At 40.2% G+C, this 26,523-nt stretch overlaps 1 protein-coding gene across 1 annotated transcript in view; it reads right to left on the bottom strand.

The window, feature by feature from the left end:
• Positions 1-5,860: 5,860 nt before the first annotated feature.
• NDFIP1 (Nedd4 family interacting protein 1) overlaps positions 5,861-26,523 on the bottom strand; it is a 39,271-nt gene continuing 18,608 nt past the window's right edge. Inside the window, exons 3-8 of the mRNA XM_050962851.1 lie at positions 21,866-21,996; positions 20,644-20,731; positions 18,949-19,073; positions 16,620-16,686; positions 11,804-11,909; positions 5,861-6,854 (exon numbers count right to left, since the gene is read on the bottom strand). Coding sequence (XP_050818808.1) covers positions 11,806-11,909; positions 16,620-16,686; positions 18,949-19,073; positions 20,644-20,731; positions 21,866-21,996 — 515 coding nt within the window. The 3' untranslated portion in view covers positions 5,861-6,854; positions 11,804-11,805. The remainder of the gene's footprint in view (positions 6,855-11,803; positions 11,910-16,619; positions 16,687-18,948; positions 19,074-20,643; positions 20,732-21,865; positions 21,997-26,523) is intronic.

The raw sequence follows: 26,523 nt of genomic DNA, 5'->3' as shown, positions 1-26,523 counted from the left end.
TTTATTTTGTTAAAAGTTTCCTCATTAAAATTTCATGGAAAAACAAACAAAAGCATTTTAATCATCACACACTAAGCTAAAGCAGTGCTTAGTAAGGCAAAGAGATAATGTACCTTTCTTTCTTTACAAGCAGTTTTGGGTAGTCCCAATTTAAAAAAAGTCTAGAGTTTAACTCCTTAACATTGGATTAAAGTGGATTAAGGGAGATGTCAGCGCCAGGAAATTGATGCCACATACATGAATTTACCATTTCTGCATGGAAACCCAGACATTTGCTTTGCACACTTTGATAGGGTTTTAAAAATGTTGGATGCTGTTTACAAATTTAATGGTAGGCCAGTTTAAAAGAAACAGATCCAACTCTTGGAATCACTGAATTAAAAAAACAAACCTAAGTTAATAGTACCACCCCCTACCAGTATTACCACAACTCCAAATGTCATTTTTAAGGTGTGGTAAAGTCTCTCTACAAACTAGTGGGTAAAATAGGATTAAAGATTCATAGATTCTAGGACTGGAAGGGACTTTGAGAGGTCATCGAGTCCAGGCCCTTGCCCTCATGGCAGGACCAAATACTGTCTAGACCATCCCTGATAGACATTTATCTAACCTACTCTTAAATATCTCCAGAGATGGAGATTCCACAACCTCCCTAGGCAATTTATTCCAGTGTTTAACCATCCTGACAGACAGGAAGTTTTTCCTAATGTCCAACCTAAACCTCCCTTGCTGTAGTTTAAGCCCATTGCTTCTTGTTCTATCCTTAGAGGCTAAGGTGAACAAGTTTTCTGCCTCCTCCTTATGACACCCTTTTAGATACCTGAAAACTGTTATCATGTCCCCTCTCAGTCTTCTCTTTTCCAAACTAAACAAACCCAATTCTTTCAGCTGGACTAGATAAACTCGATCATCAGGTCAGACTCCTGGCTAGATTGAAGAGCCCGTTATTAAGTATGTGTCCCCATGTAGGTATGTATAGACTGTAAGCAATTTACCCTCAACCGTCTCTCTGTTAAGCTAAGTAGATTGAGCTCCTTGAGTCTATCACTATAAGGCAAGTTTTCTCATCATTTAATCATTCTTGTGGCTCTCCTCCGAACCCACTCCAATTTATCAACATCCTTCTTAAATTGTGGGCACCAAAACTGGACATGTTATTCCAGCAGCGGTCGCACCAGTGCCAAATACAGAGATAAAGTAACCTCTCTACTTCTACTCAATAGCCCTTTGTGTTTATGCATCCCAGGATTGAATTAGCTCTTTTGCCCACAGCATCATACTGGGAGCTCATGTTCAGCTGATTATCCACCATGACTCCCAAATCTTTTTCAGAGTCACTGCTTCCCCATTGTGTAATTATAGCCTACATGTTCCTAGACATACACATTTAGCCATATTGAAGCATATATTGTTTGCTTAAGCCCAGTTCACCAAGCAATCTAGCTTGCTATGAATCAGTGATCTGTCCTCTTCATTATTTACCACCAATTTTTGTGTCATCTGCAAAACTTTATCAGTGATGATTTTATGTTTCCTTCCTGGTCACTGAAAAAAAATGTTAGATAACATAGGGCCAAGAACCGACCCCAGAGGGACCCCACTGGAAACCGAACCCATTCAATGACTATTCCATTTACAGTTACGTTTTGAGATCTATTAGTTTTTAATTCATTTAATGTGTGGCAAGATAATTTTATGTCACTAATTTTTTAATCAAAATGTTGTATAATACTAAATCAAAACACCTTACAGAAGTCTGTTGTGTCAACACTATTACCTTTATCAACCAAACTTGTAATCCCGTTAAAAAAAAGATATCACCTTAGTTTGACAGGATCTATTTCCCATAAACCTATGTTGATTTGCATTAATTACATTACCCTCCTTTAGTTCTTTATCAAGTCCCATATTAGCCACTCCATTATTTTGCCTGGGATTGATGTCAGGCTGACAGACCTATAATTATCTGTGTCATCCGGTCTACCCATTTAAAAAAATTGACATATTAGCTGTCTTCCAGTCTTCTGGAACTTCCCTACTGCTCAAAGACTTATTGAAAATCAACGTTAACAGTCCAGCAAGCTCATAAGCCAGCTCTTTTTAAAAATTTTGGATACATGTTTATCTGGACCTGCTGATTTAAAAATGGCTGATGTTAGTAGTTTCTGTTTAACATCCTTCAGAGATAGTAGTGGAATGGAAAGAGTGTTATCACCATATGATGAGATATCATCTGTTCTTTCCTCAAATACAGAACAGAAATATTTAGTGAACATTTCTACCTTTTCTGCATTACTGATAATTCTAACATCTCCCTCTAGTAATTGACCAATACCATTGTCAGAATTCTTTTTGCTCCTAATGTTTAAAACACTTATTGTCCTTAACTGTGCTGGTCATAGATTTCCCCTTGTATCTCTTGGTTTTCCTTATCAATTTTCTACAATTCTTAACTTTTTATATTCACTACCAGTTTCCCTTTCATGTGTGCGTGAGCATATACTTTTTTTTTTAACAGCTGCTTTCATTTTCCTTCTAGTAAGGTGTTCTTAAAATGATTCCCAATTATCATTTTCAATGCCTCTTTGGAGTAAGAGACAAAATAAACTCTTGTTTCTGAGCACGGCCTGGTCAACTCAATTTTTGTTCTGGTATAACTATTTTCATGGAATCAGATATATAGGGCTTGAAGAGACCTCAAGAGGTTATCTAGTCTACCCTACTCCCCACTTACATCAGCCTATGTTGAGGCAGGATCAAGTATATCTAGAGTCTAGAGACAATCCTGATGGGATTCCCCAATCTCCCTTGGAAGCCTATTCCAGTGTTTAACAATTTCTACAAGTTAGAAAGATTTTTCTAATATTAATCTTAAAGTCCCTTGGTGCAGATTAAGCCAATTACTTCTTGTCCTACCTTCAGAGGACATAAAGAATAATTGATCACTGTCCTCTTTATGCAGTCCTTAAGATCTCTGAAGATCTATCAGATCTTCCCTTAGTCTTCTTTTCTCAAGATTAAACATACCCAGTTTTTTTAACCTTTCCTCATAGGTCAGGTTTCCAAAACCTCTTAATGTTTTTGTTCTCCTCTGGATTGTCTCCAATTTGTCCACATCCTTCTTAAACCGTGGTGCCCAGAACTGAGCTGAAGCCTCACCAGTGCAAGGTAAAGCAGAATAATTACCTCCCATGTCTTACATGCCACATTCCTGTTAATAAACCCGATTAGCCTTTTTGCAACTGCATCACATAGTGGATCACAAATTGAGTCTGAAGCCCCAGATACTTTTCTGCAGTACTACTGCCTAGACAGTTATCCCCAATCTTGTACTTGTGCATTTCATTTTTCATTTCTAAGAGTAGTATTTGGCACTTGTCTTTACTAACTTTCATCTGGTTGATTTCAGACCAATTCTCCAATTTGTCAAGGTCATTTTGAACTCTAATCCTGTCCCCCAAAGTGCTTACAGCCCCTCCCACTACATTTTTATAAGCATATTCTCCATTCCATTAATGAAAATATTGAATGATACTGGACTCAGGACAGATCCCTGCAGGGCCTCACTTGATACATCCTCCCAGTTTATCAATGGTTCACTGTCAAATACTCTAAGTATGGTTTTTCAGCCAGTTGTGCACCCACCTTAAAAGTAATTTCATCTAGGCCACATTTTCCTAGTTTGCTTATGAGTATGTCATGTAAGACTGTTTCAGAAGCCATAAATCAAGATAGATCAAGTTTACTACATCCCCCTATCCACAAGGGCAGTAACCCTATCAAAGAAGGAAATTAGGTTGATTAAGCATTATTTGTTCTTGACAAATCCAAGCTGGCAATGTATCACCCTATTATCCCCTAAGTGCTTACAACTGATCTTTTTATAATTTTGGTTAGAGGTGTGATTTATTTTTTAACTGAAATAGCTATAACAACCTCTAGTGTGGACAGTTATGCTGATATAAAGGTAGCTCATAGAAGTATAGCCTATTCCTCTTCCCATACAGGAATAGTTATACCAGTATAAAGCACCTTGGTATCACTATAACTGCATCCACATTAGGGGGTTGTACTTCTTTATACCAGTATAGTTAAAGTGCTATAATTTGGTGTATGCAGACAAGCCCAGAGTCTCCTAGATCTCTTATTCCACACATAGCTAACTAAAGGACCCAAAGCAGCTTGACATTTCTTATATGGAAATTGAGAGATTTTTAAACCCAAAGTAGTTCACTATAGGGTCAATCTCTTTCCTCATCTGTGCTGAAGATCCTCATCTGTGCTGAAGATTCCCAGAAGTAAATTCTCCTTTGGTGTCTGTTACTCCATCTTTTAAATTACCAAAGTGAACCCTTACTGGGTCATTCTAAGGGAGAAGTATAGACCTCTGCAGCATTTTCTCTCCCTCACAAGCCACCTCTCGCCCTACCACATACTTAGAACCTGTTCCTCTTGCATTTCTGTGCATGTTACTTCCATTTAATGGGAGTTATATGTATAGAGTTAGCAAGATTAACATGACTGAACCTAAGACCTCGATCAGAATACAATTTTATCTAAATAAAAAGACAAAAGGAAAACACAGTGGTGTGGCATAAAGCTCTTATAGGCATGAGTTTAGGATGGCTGCATCACTGAGTGAGCTATATATGTCATCCCAAATATGTGACAAAAAGCCTCACCATCATGTATTCTGCATAGGCCATGGTATGAGATAGTGGACACTTAACTGTCACTGGGGCAGAAGTGAACACTCAACTTAGGCTTCAAGCCACTATCCTTTTGTTTGGGGGGTGGGGGGGGAGGAAGATAGTCTACTTTCAAGGAAAAATATATTTTTATGCAAGGTTGATATAAAAAAACAAGTCTGCTATTTAAACTTGCTCAAGAATTTAGAATATTGGGAGTCCTAGGGTGATGAACTAATGGGCAAGGGAAGAGGCCAAAGGTGTGTAATAAATTTAATTTATCACACAACTATAAGCACCACCTATGTGGTATAAAATGGTTTAACTGCCATAAGATTTGCTTCTTAACTCCAAAATAATTATTTGAACTTGGAATTTAGAGAAGCCAATGTAGAACTCCATTTAATAATAGATTCTTCAAGCCCAACCATTTACCCATTTTTACAGAATATTCCCCCCACATGCCTATACATCCCCCCCCCATTAAATGATTCCTTAAACTAGAACCAATATCTTAAACAAGTAATTGAACACTATGGGCATTTGACAAGTCTTTGGCCACCAAATGAACGGAAACAGGAATGCAAAATATTCCAGTTCTCTGAATATACAAGACCAAATAAGGCCCAAATGCCACGAGAATAAACACAAGGCTAATCTACCAAGTTTGGGCAAATGTGAATTAGAGTTCTCTAATGCTGCAGATATTACTTTGCCAGGTAAACTTAATTCTTCCTGCTGCAAATGTGTACACCTATTCCTATTTAAAAAAGAAGCCTCTGTGTAATCTGCACAGATCTTTGTAAGCTCAACTGCTTATTTGTTACAACTGTATAATCACGAAGACTATGAATAAATCATTTGACAAACAGAGTTATACATTCTAGACTAACAAAAACAATTTAAAATTGTTCATATAACCACTTGTTTTGAAACTGCCAGGATAGCTAGTATTTGGACATTGCCTGAAGGACTTGATAAACTGTTTATATAAAAGGAGAAAGACCTTGAATTTCAGGAATTAGATATGTAGAAAACTTTCTTCTAGCAGAAAATAAAGTTCCATTTGTACCACACTGGTTTGCAAGACATTAAATAGATGGTATTGACAGCTGATATCCAGATTCCAATAAAGTTCATTTTCTAAATTAAACACTTATCTACAGCAAAAATTTGCTACATAAGTGACATTTATTAATGTTCTGCTATATTTACAGTTTTAACACAGTAAAACTCCAAAGTGAATTACCACTTGGCAGAAAGCACGAAAGTGCACATTAAATCTACACTTATAATGCATCATAGTTTTTGCTAACACAAATTATAAAAGCAAGAATTACAGGTATGTTAGGGATCATCTCAAAAGTCCCAAAGCCAACAAAAAAAAACCTGACCTCTCTTTTGCAAGGTCAAATTTTTTTATACAAAGTTGTGTTATGATCTTTGAGCTTTATGCTACCAGTACATATTGCAGAAGTCCCTATATAGTCCAAAAAGTATGCAGTATGAAAGTAAAATATACTGCAAGATTTAGAAGAGACTATAAAAAAAACCAATACTGGTGCCACCTTCAAAATAATACTTTCGCCCCAATTATGCCTTAAAAAATCTATTGTGCACACTGATTTTACTTCCAGGTATAGAGACAGCACAGTTTTAGATTTAACAGCAGATAGATATGTGCAAAAATGTAGTCATAACAATACAGTCTTCTAAACTTTTGAGAACACCCCTTCAAAATAGCCAGCATTATACATATTTTACACTAAAATATTGGATTCCAAAATCATTTTTAAGATGGAGAATGAAATAAAACAAGACTGCCCCCTACTGGCTACAGGGGCATAGCTCATGCTATACTACAAATACTATATAAGGCATTATTAGTACATCACAGACTTGACTGCAATAGCTTTTTCAAACATTAGCCCACTAATGATTCAATGATTACAGAATTCTGCATTAACTATTAAAATTTTACACCTAGAAACAAATAGAAAGAAATGCTTCTCTTTATCAACAGTACTTTTATTTATTTATTTATTTATTTTAAAGCAGGTGATTATTTTTCTTCTGTGTTCAGAGTCTTGATTCACTTCCTGCAGGTGTCCTGTTACTTCTTGAGGGAGAATTCATTAACGCAGGAAGACATTTGCCAGAAAACATCTGTCAGAGAAGGATATTGAATATTGAAACTATAGTTAGATTGTTATTTTGGTTAAGAGAAGGATGTAGTTCACAAAGAGTGCAGGATGTCGGAAGACATATGACATGCATCTGAGCACCGTTACAAGATTATAGCGATGGCACAATTACACAGTAGTTTTCTGCCTATTTGACAATTTCAGAGTTCAAACCCCTTTAGAACATAAAGCAACAGAAAAAGGAAGACAATGGGCCAGATTCTGCTCTTGATTATGCTGGTGTAAATCCATAATAATGTCACTCAAGACATTGGAGTTAACCTGTATTTGAATAATGGCAGAGCAAACTCTGACTCCATGTTTGGTTTGATTTGTTTGTGCCCCTAATATGGCTACATGCTAGCAAACATATGGGATATTGGAGAAGCCAAACCTCCTAAACTCTCTGTCCTGATTACTCTGACTGGGATGTTTTTGCACCAAGGATAAAGTATGAAACTAGTACACCTACAGTGTAGTTTATATCTTCTACTTGGATACTGATTTGCCGTGCCAACTGCATGCAGTCGTATACCAGGAAGATTTTCAGCAATGATAGGTAACATGACCCATTAGAACACAGTATTTAAATAGCATATGCCAAGCTTTCAGCCAGGTTCATTTTACTGTTAACTACTTTTGGCTTGCACAAAGCACCCTCCCCAGTCCCTCAGAAAACTAAAACCAGCAATCACCATCCCAACAGTGACAGGTTCCAGAGTGTTCTATTCACTTCTGTCACTCACTCACGGCGGATGGGATTTTATCCAAGAACAGCTCTGTTCATTTATTTTTTTTTTAAAAGTGATACACACTGGCTTGTAATTCAAGTTAACTAAAAGCAGTATCCTCAGAAAATCCCCACTCCAAGTTCACAAGCCACTCACAAGCAATGATCCTTGGGCCTCTTCCGGAAGCCTGAGCCATGCTTTGGAATCTTTTACCCTCTCCTCATTCCCTGTCCTCGCAAGGTCAATCAGTACAGGTGTATTTGGAGAAGGTTATGACATGCTGGATTCCATCACCAAATTTAAATGATCTAATTCTAATAAAAGGAACTGTTTTTTAAGGAAATAGTAAACAGAGAAAATGCAACCCAAACTTCTTCACAAGGTTCCCAATACATAGGTAGTGATTCTGTCCACCTTCAATATTACTACAAATCGTGTTTTTTATAATATCCCCTCTTTATTAAGCTCAGCATGTCTGGCTCTCATCCATGGTGTTATGATGTGGGTGGAATGCACTAGCAAGCAAATGCTAATTGGAAGTAATATTTTTGTTTTTTCAGCGGTCAGCATTTTTCCCAGCTATTTATTCTCGTATTCATTTTTAAAAGAAAACAAGTGAAAGGTCTTATTTTAATGATGTCTACTTCAGCTCCCTCAGGAGGAGAAGAAAGCGACACAAGCACAACAGGAAGAGCTGGTGTTTTGTTCCTACAAAGCACCTACACAGACTATATAGAGGCACAGCAGATGTAGAAACCCCAGTGAGATATGTGCAGCTACAGCAGCTGCATGGGAACTGATCAAATATGTGCTATAATGTTTTTTAGACATATGCAAGGCAGTCCAAATAGTTGGCTTACACAAGTCAGTCTTTGGTATTATTGCTATGGACAAATTGGCCTCTATTTCATCTTTAAAACAGCATTTGTAGAGAAGGACGGGGGTATATTCCTGAGGCTATGGGGAGAATGAAGAGGGGAGAAAGAACTTTTTTGTTGCTTTGTGTATATCCAGATAGGATTTCTGTTGTTGTTGCTGGGTGATCATTATTATGCTGTTAGAAGACTTTCAGGGTACCTACAGCTCTTCGCATAGTTTGTTTTAAATCTAAATAAATTAAACAGATGTGATTTAACACAGGCCTGAAAATCCAACATTTTAGGGTCACAAAATCCTTTAATAAAACTTTTTGTCTTCTCTGTAGTCAAATGTGCACCTCACATACAATTATATTCAATTTGAACAAGACAAAGAATCCGAAAGGACTGTCAAAGAGAACTCACATTTCAGTATATATAACATACACATGCTTGTCAGAACTGAATAGTCTGTGTTGATTACACAACGGTAGTCCACTCTGGCACAGCTACTATAATTAGATAATATTTATGGGTAACTTTATAAATTTGACTCTTCTCCACAGCAAGCACAAGCTTTGCCATACATGAGATGTCTCAGTCAAAGAGGAGTAAAAGGTCATAACCATTCTGATAAGGACTCTAGGCCCCTTCATATAATTTTTTTTAAATTATGTTCTCTATGCTATGAAGACAAATAAGCCAAACACAGTGAAAACAAGCTACTGTACATAGGAACAGTTCCAACAGACAACACTTTCACATGAATCAAATTCCCACCCTCCTTGTAAAGAGCAAGCAATACTCAGATCTGGTTCTGCCAATTAAAATTTTAACTTACATACCTAATCTTCACTATTAATTATGGTCTTGTTCTCAGCCTCCATAACATCTATCCCAAAGAATCTCCTTTTAGTATATACGATCTCAATTCCTTTCTTAGCGAAACAAACCAGACTTTTGGTGACTAGCTACAATTAATATACGGCAATACAGATGTTCTTACAATATATACCTTTTTCTAGATACAAATATGGAATAAGTTAAGACTACTCTTCTCAAAACGTTTGCGTTAAAGAATCAGGAGAATGAGAACATCACCATGTAGTACTTGTTTTAGACACTAGAACCAAATGTATGAATTTAATGTTAACCTCTAATATCCTCTAACTTTCATAATTATATATCTAAAAATTATTTATTAAGTTTTTTAAATTGTGAAAAGGTAGGTAATGAAATAGCAGCTTCCCTTCACTGGCACCAGAAAAAGTAAAAGAGGAATCTGATTTGAGGAAGGATGCTATAGTGATACCACAAGTGTTTTGAGGTGCTTCTCAACATTTCACATTATAGGTTTATCCAAAGAATCCAACAGAGTGAAGTTTAGGGCATGTAAAAACATCAAGGCCTAAATTTTCATAGTGCCTAGTGTTTCTGGATGCCCAACTTGAGATATCTTAAAGAGGCCTGATTTAGAATGTGCCGAGGACCCAGACTTGAAAGACAAGCCCCTTTAATGTGTCTCAGGTTGGGCACCCAAAAATGATAGCACAAAAATGACTACTTGCATTTCAAAACATAGGCTTCAAGGTCTATGCTACCAGGAACCAAGCAACTCCTATAAGAAATGAAGAGTCAAGTCACTTGAAGAAGTTTGGAGAGGGTCCCATATGAGGAAAGATTAAAGAGGCTAGGACTGTTCAGCTTGGAAAAGAGGAGACTAAGGGGGGATATGACAGAGGTACATAAAATCATGAGTGATGTGGAGAAAGTGGATAAGGAAAAGTTATTTACTTATTCCCATAATACAAGAACTAGGGGTCACCAAATGAAATTAATAGGTAACAGGTTTAAAACAAATAAAAAGAAGTTCTTCTTCACACAGCGCACAGTCAACTTGTGGAACTCCTTACCCGAGGAGGTTGTGAAGGCTGGGACTATAACAATGTTTAAAAGGGAACTGGATAAATTCATGGTGGCTAAGTCCATAAATGGCTATCAGCCAGGATAGGTAAGGAATGGTGTCCCTAGCCTCTGTTTGTCAGAGGATGGAGATGGAGATGGATGGCAGGAGAGAGATCACTTGATCATTGCCTGTTAGGTTCATTCCCTCTGAGGCACCTGGCATTGGCCACTGTCGCTAGACAGGATACTGGGCTAGATGGACCTTTGGTCTGACCCGGTACGGCTGTTCTTATGTAAGAAGACCAGAATACCAGCTGCTGGGATCAGAATTAGCTTTAGTATTCAAGTATTAAATACGTGGCTGTACAAACACTAACAATGAGAATTTAAGAGGGGTTCAGAGGTTACCACTAACCCTAAGCAGCAGAAAACCCAACCAACCAACCCATCATATAGCAATTTCTTTTTATAGCGTTTTCAGGTTCAGTTTAATAAAGCAAAACCATTTGCAATGTGTGTGGTTCCTGGCCCAGTGAAGAGACAATGGAACAGGAAAACAAAGCCTTGGCTTTGAGGGCCAAACAATTTAATGACACCTGATTTAAAGTTTTGTTTTTCTACTACTGCCCTGGCTGCAACTGCTTTAGCTCTGTCCTGGGGAAAACTAGATTATTGGAGCACTCATCATCTGGGAAGCAACTTCTTACTTACAGGGATTTTTTTTCTGCCTCAAGAAAAAGAAGGTTAATGCTAGCCATTATCTATTGTATGAAGGAAATGTACTAAGCAAGTTCAACTACTTAAGCCTCCATCAAGGTCCCACCCGAGATTTCAGCAAAGGACAAGAACAAAACATGTTAATGTGCAGCACAAAAGTGGGTGGATTTTAGATAAAAAAAAAAAAAATCCCTAACATTATTCAGGTACCACAATTAGTTAAAGGCATGTTGGAGTGGCTTTCAGAGTTTCTCCCAGAACTTGGCAGAGAATGAGTAATACAGAAAACCCAGATGAAGTGCTGGTTCTGGGACTTAAGCCAAAGACACTGCTATATGCCTTTGCTCACACTTGGTCTGTGACCCTAACTCATGTTGAAGGTATGCCACATGTTTCAAGCGCATTATTAGTTCTTAAGAATTACATCCTCCAGAGTGCACAAGTATACCAAGCAATCTTGGAATCTAAAGCATCTAAAATTTCCTTCATCAAATTCTGGAACAGATACCTGATACTTCAAATTAAACTCCTGCTGCGCTGTCATAGGGAAGCTGGACTAAGAAGTATGTACAGTAGCTGGCAGCCCAGGAAATAAAATATCAGCCACTGGCTTTGGCCTGTGAAATTATGGCAGAGCAGACCCAGCCTAAAGAAATTGCCCAGTAAAGTAAAACAAAAACAAAAACCAGCAAAAAAAACCCTCAAAAGTGTATAAGATTTACCTTTAGTAAATAAAGAGAACTCTGGTCCTGGGCAGAGTGGAAAATGTATCCGGCATCTTCCGAACCTTTGCATAATTGATAAATCCTCTGAGAAACAGCAGAAAGCCTAAGGAGGGAAAAAACATTTGTTCACTTAAGAAACAAAATCTATATAATTTCCAATGTTTTCTTCTCTACTTAGGAAAGGACAGTCCATCTCAGAACGTCTTACAGAGAAGGCCTCTGATTCTTAGCACTTGTGGCATTTAACTGAATATAGACTTGTTTCTGGACTACGATATTAAAGCTTTGGATTTACATATTAATGAACAACAAGAAAGTTTATTTTAAGGGTAAACCTAATTAGCAAGAAGTTAGTCCTACAAACCTAGAAGTCAGCTAAAGAAATCTAAATTGCTGATCAGAATGAATGCTTTAGTGATCAAGTCAATATAGAAAAGGTAGTAACTAAAATAAATGAGGAATAGTTTTATGAAATTTAGTCATGTTTCTTGGAAATTTATGATTATGTCACTAAAAATCCAGTACCATTTTATCTGACATATTCAGTACAATTCTGCTGCAATCTTTTTACAGTTGATTTTTGCTGGTTCCTGGAGTGCTTCCTACAACACATTTTATCTAAATTAAGAATCCTGGCATGTTCTGAGTTGCTTGTACTAGGTTAGCAATTCTCAAACTGTGGGTCGGGACCCCTAAGTGGGTCATGACCCCCTTTAAATGGGGTTGCCAGGGCTGGCTTAGACTTGCTGGGGCCCGGAGCTGAAGCTCGAGGCCCACTGCCCAGGGCTTTGGCCCTGGACAGCACAGCTCAGGTTGCAGGCTCCCTGACTAGGATCTGAAGCCCTTGAGCTTCAGCTTTGACCATTGGTCCAGAGCAGTGGGGCTCAGGCTACGTCTTGCGTGTGTGTCCCCGCCCTCCCAGGCAGTGGGGCTTGGGTGGGCTCAGTCTTCAGCCCCCACTCCTGGGGTCATGAAGTAATTTTTGTTGTCAGAAGGGGGTCACGGTGCAATGAAGTTTGAGAACCCCCATACTAAGTAAAGGAATTCCGCCATCTAGTGGCGATTTAATTTGTTGCACATAAAGGAGGTAAAAATATTTTTTAGTACTGAGGTAGCACTTTCCGTCTGATGCTCTCAAAAACTGTGTAAGTATTGATAAACTAAGCCTTCTGCAGTGAAAGGAGAAAAAAATAATAGTAGTAAAATCAGAAGTGTGCATTGTGGAACCAGAAACCTAATTCTCTGTCGTCATGTTGCTACTTATTTTGTGCATTTATATGTGTATTATATATCTCTTATACATATGATTTGAGATCTCTAGATTAAGAGTGTTATAGAAAAGAGATTATTATTACTAATATATATTTAGTTGTGATACTTTATTCTATATTTAACCTTATAGAAAATAAAGGCATTTTATTAAAATATTACAAATTAGAAGCCCCAGTCTCCAAATACACCACTTTTAAAGGGTTCTCTCGCTTGAGTACGGAGTTTGCAGGATCAAGCTCCAGAACAAAGTCGTTGAAATGGAAAGTTGAAAACTGTGATACAAGAGATTTATCTTATTTACCTTATGCACCATTGAAAGAACAGACCCAGTAAGTTTCTGAATTGAATTACTTTTGAGGCAGATTTCAGTAGAAGATTAAAGGGAAAATATATATATATATTAAAAATATTACTCATTTTCCCAACATGACAAAAACAACAATAAGGTTTCTGGTTCCACACTACACACTTCTCATGTTATTACAATTATTTTTTCTCCTTTCACTGCAGGAGGCTTAGTTCATCAATACTTCTTCCAGTTTTTGAGAGCATCAGATGGAAAATGCTATCTAAGTACTAAATAATATTATTTTACCTCCTTTGTGTGCTACAAATTAAGTCGCCATTTGATGGCAGAATTCCTTTACTTAGTACAAGCAACTCAGAACATACCAAGATTCTTCAATTAGGTAAAAATGTGTCATAGGCAACACTCTAGGAACCAACAAAAATCAACTGCAAAAAGATGCAGCAGAATTGTACTGAATATGTCTGGGGAAGACTTTGAGGTGGTCTTTTCAGGCAACAAGTTGCCTTAGAAAGGTGGTCTTTTGTACCAGTTTCACTGTACTATCACTTTTATTCTTCCACATAGGTAGATTTACAGCTAAATATTAGCCACAGAGTCAAAGAACAGACTTGCAGAGTATCAGCTGGCTACAGCTCCAGGAGGTATATTTGAAATAGTGACATGCATTACAGATTAATACTACAAAGTTAAGCATTACTTGGTACCCATGTAACTGGTGTTTTGGTGCAGCAAAGTTGATCTACATATTTTCTGGGTAATTAATTTCCCAAAGGGCCCACCAGTCCTCATGATGGTCCCAGGAGTGTCTGAGGCCTGGTCTACACTACACGATTAAACTGATTTTAGCAGCGTTAAACCGATTTAACGCTGTACCTGTCCACACTACGACGCCCTTTATATCGATATAAAGGGCTCTTTAAATCGGTTTCTGTACTCCTCCCCGACTAGAGGAGTAGCGCTAAAATCGGTATTACCGTATCGGATTAGGGTTAGTGTGGCCGCAAATCGACGGTATTGGCCTCCGGGCGGTATCCACAGTGCACCACTGTGACCGCTCTGGACAGCAATCTCAACTCGGATGCAGTGGCCAGGTAAACAGGAAAAGCCCCGCGAAAATGTGATTTTCATTTCCTGTTTGCTCAGCGTGGAGCTCTGATCAGCACGGGTGGCAATGCAGTCCCAAATCCAAAAAGAGCTCCAGCATGGACCATACGGGAGATACTGGATCTGATCGCTGTATGGGGAAACAAATCTGTTCTATCAGAGCTCTGTTACAGAAGAAGAAATGCCAAAGTGTTTGAAAAAAAAATCTACAGGCTACACAGTGCTGCGTGACAAGCGTAACGGGAAGCCAGAGACTCAAATGGACGCTCATGGAGGGAGGGAGGGGGTACTGAGGACTCTAGCTATCCCACAGTCCCCAGCAGTCTCCGAAAAGTATTTGCATTCTTGGCTGAGCTCCCAGTGCCTGTAGGTTCAAACACATTGTCCATCGTGGTTCAGGGTATAGCTCGTCAATTTACTCCCTCCCCCCACCACGTGAAAGAAAAGGGAAAGAAATCATTTCTTGACTTTTTTCAGTATCACCCTATGTCTACTGAATGCTGGTGGTAGGCGCGATGCTGCAGCAGTGAAGAGCAGTATCTGCTCTTCTCCACTCCCCGGTGGCAGACGGTACAATATGACTGCTATCCGTCGTCACCATCAGCCCGTGCTTGATAACTGCTGAATACCCCTGGCTGGCATCAGGGGCGCCTGGGTAAAAATAGGAATGATTCCTGGTCATTCCCAGTAGATGGAACAGAACGGCTGGTAACCGTCCTCATTATAGCAACTGGGAGCTGAGCTCCATCAGCCCCCAGACTTTCCTGTGTAAAGAAAAGATTCTGTACTGCCTGGGCTGTCATAGCACCGGGAGGCTGCCTCTCCCTCATTTTATCTCACTAACAAGTCACTGTTTGTTATTCCTGCATTCTTTATAACTTCATGACACAAATGGGGGGGACACTGCCACGGTAGCCCAGGAAGGCTGGGGGAGGAGGGAAGCAACGGGTGGGGTTGTTGCAGGGGCACTCCTCGTGAATGGCATGTAGCTCATCATTTCTGCGGGATCTGACACGGAGCGGCTGTGCTCTCTGATACACTGGTTCTCTAGTACACTTGCCCCATATTTTAGGCAGGACTGACTCTATTTTTAGAAACCATAAAGGAGGGATTGGCTCGGGGAGTCATTCCCAGTTTTGCTTTTGCGCCCCTGGCCGATCTCAGCCAGGGGCACCCATGATAGCAACAGATAGCACAGAAGGACAGATAATCGTCATCTCATTGCCAAATTACACTGGCAGCAGACGGTACAGAATGACTGGTAACCATCTCTGCTATCATGCAAAAGCAAATGAATGCTGCTGTGTAGCGCTGGAGTATCGCCTCTGTCCAAGACATCCAGTACACATACGGTGACTGTAAAAAAAAAAAAAAAAAGCTGAATGGGCTCCATGGTTGCCGTGCTATGGCGTCTGCCAGGGCAATCCAGGGAACAAGGGCGCGAAATGATTGTCTGCCATTGCTTTCCCGGAGGAAGGAATGAGTGACGACATTTACCCAGAACCACCCGCGACAATGATTTTTGCCCAATCAGCCACTGGGCTCTCAATCCAGAATTTTAAGGGGCGGAGGAGACTGTGGGAACTATGGGATAGCTACGGAATAGTTACCCACAGTGCAACGCTCCAGAAATCGACGCTAGCCTTGGACCATGGACGCACACCACCGAATTAATGTGCTTAGTGTGGCAGCATGCACTCGACTTTACACAATCTGTTTTATAAAAATGGTTTATGTAAAATCGGAATTATCCAGTAGTGTAGACGTACCCTGAGACTCAGTATAGGATTTAGAACAAATCACAGTCTACTTGCATTTTAATCACTTGAGTGACATAGTCCAGCGATTCAACTCCTAGCAGCTACTGTCAGTGTGAGGAAGTGCTGCTCTCTGATTTTCTTACTCTTTTTTGGTGCGAGGATGTGTATGCTTTTGCTCCTTAATTTTTTGATGACAGTAGAAGAATTTAAATATACACACACAAATCTTGAAGACATTCACTACCAGAATAAAATCATTTTAGAAAGATAATATTTTGGCCATACACCTTTAAACATCTGGTAACGAATACAACACTTGTCTCCAAAAGTCACTTTTTGCATAACTTCAAATGTTATAAGGACTTACCTAATACAAGGAAAACCCACCAGAGCCAGTACTGACCATCAAAATAACCAGGGAAATAGGTTGAGAACTAAAAAAGAAACAGAAATTATAACACTTGATACTTTCTGGGCTCAATCCTGCTCCCACTGATCTCAGTGGTAGCCAGACTGTGGCCTCTATGGCCTTGTCTATGGTCTTCTACTGGAGGCAGCATGTAGAATATGTGTATCCACAAACCACAGTGAAAAGCAGGCTGCATCCATACACACACAGGACAATGAAAGGCTCTGGCAGTGGGATACTACACTGCTTAAAATAGCAGTGCAGACAGGGAGGCATTTCTTGGGAGTGTAAAGGGCCATATGGCATATATACCTTAAGGTTCTGGTGTATCTTTACTCTTCTTGCCTAAGCACTGCCTCAACATCTACACTGCTAAATTTATACCTGTTCTAGGGAGGCATGCAGTATGTGTACTCAACACACCGCCATAAGCACAGACATACCCTTACTGTCAGAGAAGCACAAGTTACAAATCCCAATTATTAAAAACTGCTCCACTGTGACCAAGATGTATACAAGACAGTTCAACACTCCCTACTAGCTGATCTCAGGAGAGGTATTAGTGAGACACTGCTGAATGACAGTTCTTTAGATTCTCCCTCACCCATCTGCTGTCTAAGAGCCTGTGACAATTTTGGAAGCAAAAGGCCAGGCTTGCAGTAGTAACCCCTGCTAGCTATACTTCAAGGTTGGATGATATAACAAAACAGCAGTGATGCTGAAGTTAAGTTCTTGTGGGTATGAGGAATCCTCAGACTTGAAAATCTGTTACTAGGAAAACTGCTTCCTGTTAAATGAAAAGTGTCCTTGGTGCTGATATAATTATAGAATCCAATTTCATTATGTTGTCAGTCGTAGATTATTAACTTGATTTTTCATTTTTTTAAAGTTTAAATCAGAAGAAGAATAAATTAGAAAAACTAGATACTAAGGTTGAAATCAAATTCGCAGTTAAGGCTGCCAGTCTCTCTCACTTCATTTTCTTATTATCTCAGGAAATGGCACTTAGATCTTCTGTATGAGACACCTGTAGTGCCTAAGCACTGTACAATGGAGACAGTTATCTCACTAGATGTCATATTTGCAGGATCTGAGTCCTGGCACAAAAGGATTAAGGATAAAGTGATGACCTTAACTCTGAATCTCTTTGCTTTTGGTCTTCAGAGCCATTTTTTCAATTTTTTTTATTGGTTTCCCTTGGGCATCTGCCTGCAATTTTTTCTAGTCACAGGCTGCACGCACGACACGTTTGCTTGGACAGAAATTGGTTTGATATTTTCACAAAGATATAGCTTTACAATTTTTCATTCCTTTCCCCACTAAAAGCCTTTGCTTTCTTGACCTGCTTTATTTTCACAAAAAGGATTTTTTTTTACTTCAAGAATAAAACACTTGGGGTAGGGGGTATTCCTTTTAAACAAATATTGTTTAATATACAGCTACATATTACACAAGCTGCTTTACTTAATAAGAAAGAGACACTTATAAAAAGGCAGCACTCCTCTGGCACATTATTCTTATTTATTACAATAACAAGGACCATCCCAGAGCAGTGTCATGTTACCAGCTCTCTTCAACCTCTAGACAGTCTGTCACAGCCCCCATTCCCAAAGCACACTGGTAGATGTGCCACAGCAGGCAAGTTTACCGTTTCAGATGAGAATAAAGCAAGCAGAAAGGGTTATTTAAAAATCACACCTGAATCAACACAGTCCCCAAGGAACTTTTGTGATGGTCAAGGAAACAAACAGGCTAATCTTCAAAAAGGAACTGCTGAAGGATTTAGGGCAAATTTCACTCTTGGCATGAAGAGCCAGCACAAAGCCCTCTATGCCTCAAATTAGCCCTACTGTGAGTTGCCTGAGGGGAGCAGCCATGCAGAGAGGCCTTATATCCCCTATATGCTGTAGAGGTCCGCTCCACACCACCCTGAACAAGTCAGAGGGCAGAGGTCTTTATGGAAGCTGAAATATCAGACTGAGTGGTGCCAACAATGGGTGTGGAGTGGCAGCAGCTACTCATGTGGGTTGGGGCACGAGCCACAGATGCACTGAACCCTTGCTCATGGGGTGGGAAAGGACAGGATTCTTCTCTTTCCAAAACACCCTGCTTAGTGCACAGTACAACGCTCAATAACTCAGGCTTTTGCAGGTGCAAGTTTTGCAAGGCAAAAATGCTATTTAATTGTGAACTGAGATGAGCCACTTATTAAGTAAAGTAGCAAATACATAAAGGTCTTATGTTTGTCTGGGCTGCCCTTTTTTTTTTTTTGTGTGCACTAACTTACCCTGACAATCAGGATCCACTTAATGAGAGACAGACCAAACCCCGAAATGGCCCCATATCGTCCTGCAGCTGAAGTGGTCAGACAGAACGACAAGAAAAATCCAATCCAGTTGAAGAGGAAAGCCACTGAGAAAGCAAAGGGAAAGCAATAGGCTAAAATGGCTGGAAGCTGAATCTAGACAAATTCAGACTAGAAATGAGGTGTAAAAATTTAACACTGAGATTAACTAACTATTGGAACAATTTACAATTGGACTCTCAATTTTAAAATCAATATTGGATGTTTTTCTAAAAGATCTGTTCTAGGAATTATTTTGAGGAAGTTGTATGGCATGTGCTATAGAGGAGCTCAGACTGACTGCTCACAGTGATCCTCTCTGGCCTTGGAATCTATGCATCTATTTAAGAGCCTCTTCTTATTTTTAGGCTGTCTTCTTCTCGTGTCCTTCCACCACAGATCACAGGTTTTTCCAGTGTTGGGCACATGTGTACCCCTGCTGAGATCTTCCACAGTACATGGTTCCTCGAGGAGCCAGCAGACTAACAGATGTTCCATTGTTTGTGTTTCACTGCAGTCATATGTATGTGGGTCATTGGAACAGCCCCACTTCCACATACTGACTTTTGACCTGCCCACTCTTGTTCAGAGGCAACTTAAACTTCACATAAGTTGCTGCAAGTGAAATGAGTGTTGGCTTCAGTCAGGGTTTGCCCACAAATCTTTACGAACAGCAGACAAACTTAGATCTGACCCTCTGTGCATTCTGAGCTGCGAAACTCTACATCTCCCCTTTTAACTCAGACTAAGAGAATGCCTCATGACAATTTAGCTACACTACATTTTCAGTGCTTTCATGCTCTTCACAAACGCCGAGACAACTACTAGCCCTTTCCTAGAATACTGAGAGCTACTTCATTTTTAATGTTAATCCATTACCAACTGAACTCAATTTTTAAGAGTTCAAACAGAGTATAGGTTTGCCCTAAAAAAATAAAATTATATATATAGTCCCAGAAGTTTGACTGCACCAAATAAATCACTAGTTTTCCTAAAGAGCAGAGATGTTTTAGGATCTCTCAATGGCATGGTCGGCAGCATATTATGTGAATGAACAGCCTTGGAACTCCTGACCATCAGTTCAGGTTTTTGTGATTTTTTTGGAGGGAGGGAGCTGGGGGGAAGAAGAGGAAAGATGACACAGCATTCACCATACTTGAGCATGCTCTAGTGGTACATTATGGAGTGGCAGGAGTCTCTACTGCTATTACCCTACAGCTAGAAATTTTCGTTTGTATTATGGGAGATATATAAGGCAAGAGTCGGTTTAGTGAATGAAAAGGCGCATCTCCACATTCTTGTCACTGCCTTGTGGAGGGGAACAGCTCTTCACAACATGTTATTAATGAGGTTTATAGAGAGCAACAGAAACAGATATTGCGGGATGCGCTTTAGTGAAAAAAAAAAGAAGAAAAAGAAGGGGATGGGGTTTGTTTGCAATGACACCCTAGACTAACTTGAAGAGTTTGACACCTGCCTGATTGGTAGATAATTTCTCGAGGAGGAAGGGAAATTCTTCCCTTCCCAGAATTTCATCTTGGCATATCCAGTTTTTTCAGCTCTACGTCATGTACATGAAAAGGTTAACTTATTCTGGTCTGGACAGAGGAAAAGTTCAAGGTTCTATTGGGTACTTACTGAAGAATGTCAGCATGAAGATGCCATCATTTCCTATCCTCAGCTGGTCAGTATCATCAAAATCATCCCGTGCCACAAAGTCATCCTCCTAAAAGTGGAGAGAGAAAAGGGAATGGCGGGAGGTCAGGTTTAATGCAATCCAAGTCAGACAGCAAGCCTGAGGTTATGAGCTTACACAAGATTTTACGGGAAAGGGCTATCAACTTGCAAAGACCACAAAGCTCACATTGCAAGGGTACAGAATATCTTTTCATTCAAGAAAAAACTCCTTAAGGACAACAACAACATTTCTGCATCTAAGATTTCTCCCCTTTGTACCTGCTAAAGATAATATAAGACATGAAATACTGACTTGTCAGGTGAGATTCCCTCTTTTAGGTAGCCCCTCACCCCAAAAAAATAAGGATACTCCCAATACCGACCATACAATTTACTTCCCTGTCTTTCTCTAACATTCTCCCTTACTGGGACAACATCATATGTTGTCTCAGTGGGACTCAGGCTCTTATGGGAGAAGACCTACTAGCATTAGACAGCAGATGCTGGCAGCACTATTACCAAATGCTAGCTGTGATCAAGAAGTATGAGGGAGGAGGGCAGACAGCAATGGAAGAAGAGAAGAGGATCATCTCTCCTGTCAGAGACAACGGATTTTATTATTCACAGATCAGAAAAGTCAGTTCAAAAAGTGGTAGGAGTGACGAGGAAAGCCAAGTTACCTAACAAGGTAGGAAAGAAATTAAAATATGACCACCTACTTTTCAAGTTTTGTTCTTATTTGATCACTGGGTAGGATATGGTCTATCAGACTAAGGTATGAAGTGAGCCCTGACCTCTGAAGCTTTGCCAACTCCCGTTTCATAATAATGAATTTGAACTACAGGAACTCACTCAAAAATTGGGCGCTGAGAGATCTTCTGATGAGAGGTACTTTGGAAGTACAAATTAGTAAGTCATAAGATAAACAGCGAGGCTACACATGTAGCCCATATCAGCTTGCCAAATTAATCAGTACTGCATGCACTAATGTTATTGAAATGCCTTACATCATGCCAGTGGACCAGACAAAGTTTTTCAAAAAAAATATTGTAGAACACTGGGAAAAAAGCCCAATGAGAAAAAATAAAACAATATTTTCATTAACCAAGTATTTAGGTTAATTCAGTTATATAAATTCTACAAATGGACCTTTAGGGACATTCAGCACACAAAGTGAACTTACTCTTCCAGGAACCAAGGGAATGGTAGCTTCAGCCTTACTTCGCTCCGCTTCATCGTAACTAGGCAATGTTGTGGCCACATTGTAAGAAGGGGGCTTGGGAAACCCTGATTCATCTTTGTAGTCAAAATATTCTGCAAAGAGAGAGTTTACATGAATTGTAGGATGTAATATGCCTCTGACGCCTGGTATAAGCAGCTCTACAACCAGCAAAGAAAACAAAGTACAAAGAAGATCATGATTTTAAAATTACCGTATATTCTTTGATGAAAGCCTGTAATTTAAACTCACATGTATTGAACTATTATGCCATAATAAATAAAACATTAAAGCAAATTTGAGACCTACAGTAGGATACTAACAGACTTTCAAAAGGGGAAGCGAATTCACCCTAAATAAATTAGTATGATAGTCATCTTGACCTAGACAAGGAAAAGCGAGGAAAGTTGAAACCTTGTTAGAAACATATGCACACTATGATACCACATACAGAGATTCTTGAACTTTTTAAGCACTGAAATAGAAAAGAGTTTCACAGCAGGTACAGAGTATGAACAAGACTATTTTATAGAGGGTGCACAAAGGCACCTCCTAATCTAGAGCAACAGAGACAGGAACACATGCTGTGCCTCCCCTGATTTCAGTAAGAGACAGAGAAAGATATATTTTCACATTTCAAATGGTTTTGATGAGTAAAAGAATCCCCATAAGGTATTCAGCCAAAGGTGATCAGTTTGTCTGAAAAAGACCCCAGTTTCCTTTCGGAGGAAAGGGAAGGGGAATAGGACAAAGTCAAACGTACTGGTTCTCATAGACTCATAGGTCAGAAGGGACCAACATGATCATCCAGTCTGACCTCCCGCACAAGGCAGGCCACAGAACCCTACTCATCCACTTTTATAACAACTCCTAACCCAGGACTGAGTTATTGAAATCCTCAAAATTGGTTTGAAGACCTCAAGCTGCAGAGAATCCACCAGCAAGCGACCCATGCCCCACGCTGCAGGGGAAGGCGAAAAACCTCCAGGGCCCTTGCCAATCCGCCCTGGAGGAAAATTCCTTCCCGACCCCAAATATGGCGATCAGCTAAACCCTGAGCATGTGGGCAAGACTCAAAAGCCAGCACCCAAGAAGGAATTCTCTGCAGTAACTCAGTTCCCATCCCATCCAACATCTCCCCGCAGACCATTGAGCAGACTTATCTGGTGATAATCCAAGATCAATTGCCCAAATTAAACTATCCTATCATAACATCCCCTCCATATACTTATCAAGCTTAGTCTTAAAGCCAGAAAAGTCTGTTGCCCCCACTACTTCCCTCGGAAGGCTGTTCCAGAACTTCACTCCCCTAATGGTTAGAAACCTTCGTCTAATTTCAAGTCTAAACTTCCTTATATCCAGTTTGTACCCATTCGTCCTCGTGCCTACATTAGTACTAAACTTAAATAATTCCTCTCCCTCCCTAACGTTAACCCCCCTGATATATTTACATAGAGCAAGCATATCCCCCCGCAGCCTTCTTTTGGCCAGGCTAAACAAGCCAAGCTCTTTGAGTCTTCTTTCATAAGGCAGGTTTTCCATTCCTCGGATCATCCTAGTAGCCCGTCTCTGGACCTGTTCCAGTTTGAATTCATCCTTCTTGAACATGGGACTCCAGAACTGCACACAATATTCCAGATGGGGTCTCACCAGCGCCTTATATAACGGTACTAACACCTCCTTATCCTTGCTGGAAATACCTCGCCTGATGCATCCTAAAATCGCATTTGCTTTTTTAACAGCCGTATCACATTGGCGGCTCATAGTCATCCTGTTATCAACCAATACCCCAAGGTCCTTCTCCTCCTCTGTCGCTTCCAACTGATGCATCCCCAACATATATCTAAAATTCTTATTATTAATCCCTAAGTGCATGACCTTGCACTTTTCACTATTGTATTTCATCCTATTACTATTACTCTAGTTTACAAGGTGGTCCAGATCTTCCTGAATAGTATCCCTGTCCTTCTCCGTGTTAGCAATACCCCCCAGCTTTGTGTCATCCGCTAACTTTATTAGCACATTTCCGCTCTTTGTGCCAAGGTCAGTAATAAAAAGGTTAAATAAGATCGGTCCCAAAACCGATCCTTGAGGGACTCCACTAGTGACCTCCTTCCAGCCTGACAGTTCACCCTTCAATACGACCCGCTGGAGTCTCCCCTTTAACCAGTTCCTTATCCACCTTACAACTTTCATATTCATCCCCATCTTTTCCAATTTAACTAACAGTTCCCCATGTGGAACCGTGTCAAACACCTTACTGAAATCTAGGTAAATTATATCTACCGCATTTCCTTTATCTAAGTAATCCGTCACCTTCTCAAAGAAGGAGATCAGATTGGTTTGGCACGATCTACCTTTAGTAAATCCATGTTGCAATTCGTACCAATTACCATTGACCTCTATGTCCTTAACTACTCTCTCCCTTAAAATTTTTTCCAAGACCTTACATACTACAGACGTTAAGCTAACAGGCCTATAATTACCCGGATCACTTTTATTCCCTTTCTTAAAAATAGGAACTACGTTAGCAATCCTCCAGTCATACGGCACAACCTCCGAGTTTATCGATTGCTTAAAAATTCTCGCTAACGGGCTCGCAATTTCACGCGCCAGTTCCTTTAATATCCTCAGATGGAGATTGTCCGGGCCCTCCGATTTTGTCCCATTAAGCTGTTCAAGTTTGGCCCCTACCTCAGTTGCGGTAATATCCACCTCCATATCCACGTTTATCATCCCTCCATCGTCGCTAAACTCCTCACTAGTCTTATTAAAAACTGAGGCAAAGTACTTATTTAGATATTGGGCCATGCCTAGGTTATCCTTAACCTCCATTCCATCCTCAGAGTATAGCGGCCCCACTTCTTCTTTCTTTGTTTTCTTCTTATTTATGTGGCTGTAGAACCTTTTACTATTGGTTTTGATTCCCTTGCAAGGTCCAGTTCAATGCGGCTTTTAGCCTTCCTCACTTTATCCCTACATGTTCTGACCTCACCAAGCTAGCTTCCCTTGCTAATCCTGCCTTTCTTCCACTCCCTGTAAGCTTTCTGCTTTTTTCTAATCCCCTCTCCGAGTTGCTTGCTCATCCAGCTTGGCCTACAACTCCTGCCCATGGTTTTTTTCCCCTTCCTTGGGATGCAGGCTTCCGACAATTTCCGCAGCTGCGACTTAAAGTAATTCCAGGCCTCCTCCGCATTTAAATCCACAAGTTCCTCCGTCCAATCCACTTCTCTAACTAATTTCCTTAACTCTTTAAAATTAGCCCTCGAGAAGTCAAAAACCCTGATCCCAGATCTACATTTGTTTATCCTTCCATCTAGTTTGAACTGAATCAGCTCATGATCACTTGAACCAAGGTTATCCCCTACCACCATTTCTTCTACGAGGTCCTCACTGCTCACCAAAACCAAATCTAAAATGGCATCCCCTCTCGTAGGTACTTCAACTACTTGATGAAGAAATCCATCGGCTATCACATCCAGAAAAATCTGACCCCTATTATTCTTGCAAGCACTCGTCCTCCAGTCTATATCCGGGAAGTTGAAGTCTCCCATAATCACACATTTCCCCTTTGTGTTTACTTCATTAAAGACATTAAAGAGGTCTCTATCGCTATCCCAATCAGATCCCGGCGGTCTATAGCACACCCCAAGCACTATCTCAGGGGAAGCTCTAGTTGCTTTTTTACCCAGTGTGATTTTTGCCCAGACAGACTCTGTCTTATCCATTCCATCGCTTCTTATTTCATTACAGTTAAACTCATCATTGATATACAAGGCTACTCCATCACCTTTGCCTTTCTTCCTGTCTTTTCTAAACAGCACATAGCCTTCAATACCTGTACTCCAGTCATGAGTACTATTCCACCAGGTTTCCGTTATCCCTATAATATCCGGTTTCATTTCCTGCACCAGTAGCTCCAGTTCCTCCATCTTGTTACCTAGGCTCCTCGCATTAGTGTACAGACATTTTAATTTTTGGCGTCAGTGACATTCTCTCCCTCGTCGTGCACAGACCTTCTACCACCAGCATCACCCGTTACTCTGGTTTCTACTCCACTATTCCTCCTTGGATCAATTCTTTGGTCCGCAAGGGTATCCCCTCTCACTTTGTTTACTTCCCTCTCCAGGTTATATTCCGGCGTGGAGATCTCCTGAACATCTCCCAACCATCTCCCTCAACTTCCTAGTTTAAAGCTCTCTTGATGAGGTCGGCGAGCCTCCATCCTAGAATTCTATTTCCCTCCTTACTTAGATGAAGTCCATCCTGAGCGAACAGTCATCTATCCGTAAACGCTTCCCAATGACCGTACATCCCAAAGCCCTCCTTATAACACCAATGCCTGAGCCATCTGTTGATCGCCATAATCTTGTCAATCCTTCGTCGCCCTGCTCTAGGAACCGACAGAATCCCACTGAAGATCACCTGAGCCTCGATTTCTTTGAGCGTCTTCCCCAGTCTGGCATAGTCCTCCTTGATGTTGTCCAGCGAGTAACTAGCCGTATCATTCGTTCCCACATGAAGGACAATCAACGGATTCTTTCCCGCTCCCGCTAGGATCCTATTCAGCCTCAGGTCCACATCCTGTATCTTAACCCCTGGCAGACAGCACACCCTTCTGT

The sequence above is a fragment of the Gopherus flavomarginatus genome, chromosome 7 (genome assembly GCF_025201925.1).
Source record: "Gopherus flavomarginatus isolate rGopFla2 chromosome 7, rGopFla2.mat.asm, whole genome shotgun sequence".
NCBI lineage: Eukaryota > Metazoa > Chordata > Testudines > Testudinidae > Gopherus > Gopherus flavomarginatus.
Note: the sequence above shows the minus strand (reverse complement) of the source record. Positions and strands in the feature narration are given on the sequence as shown.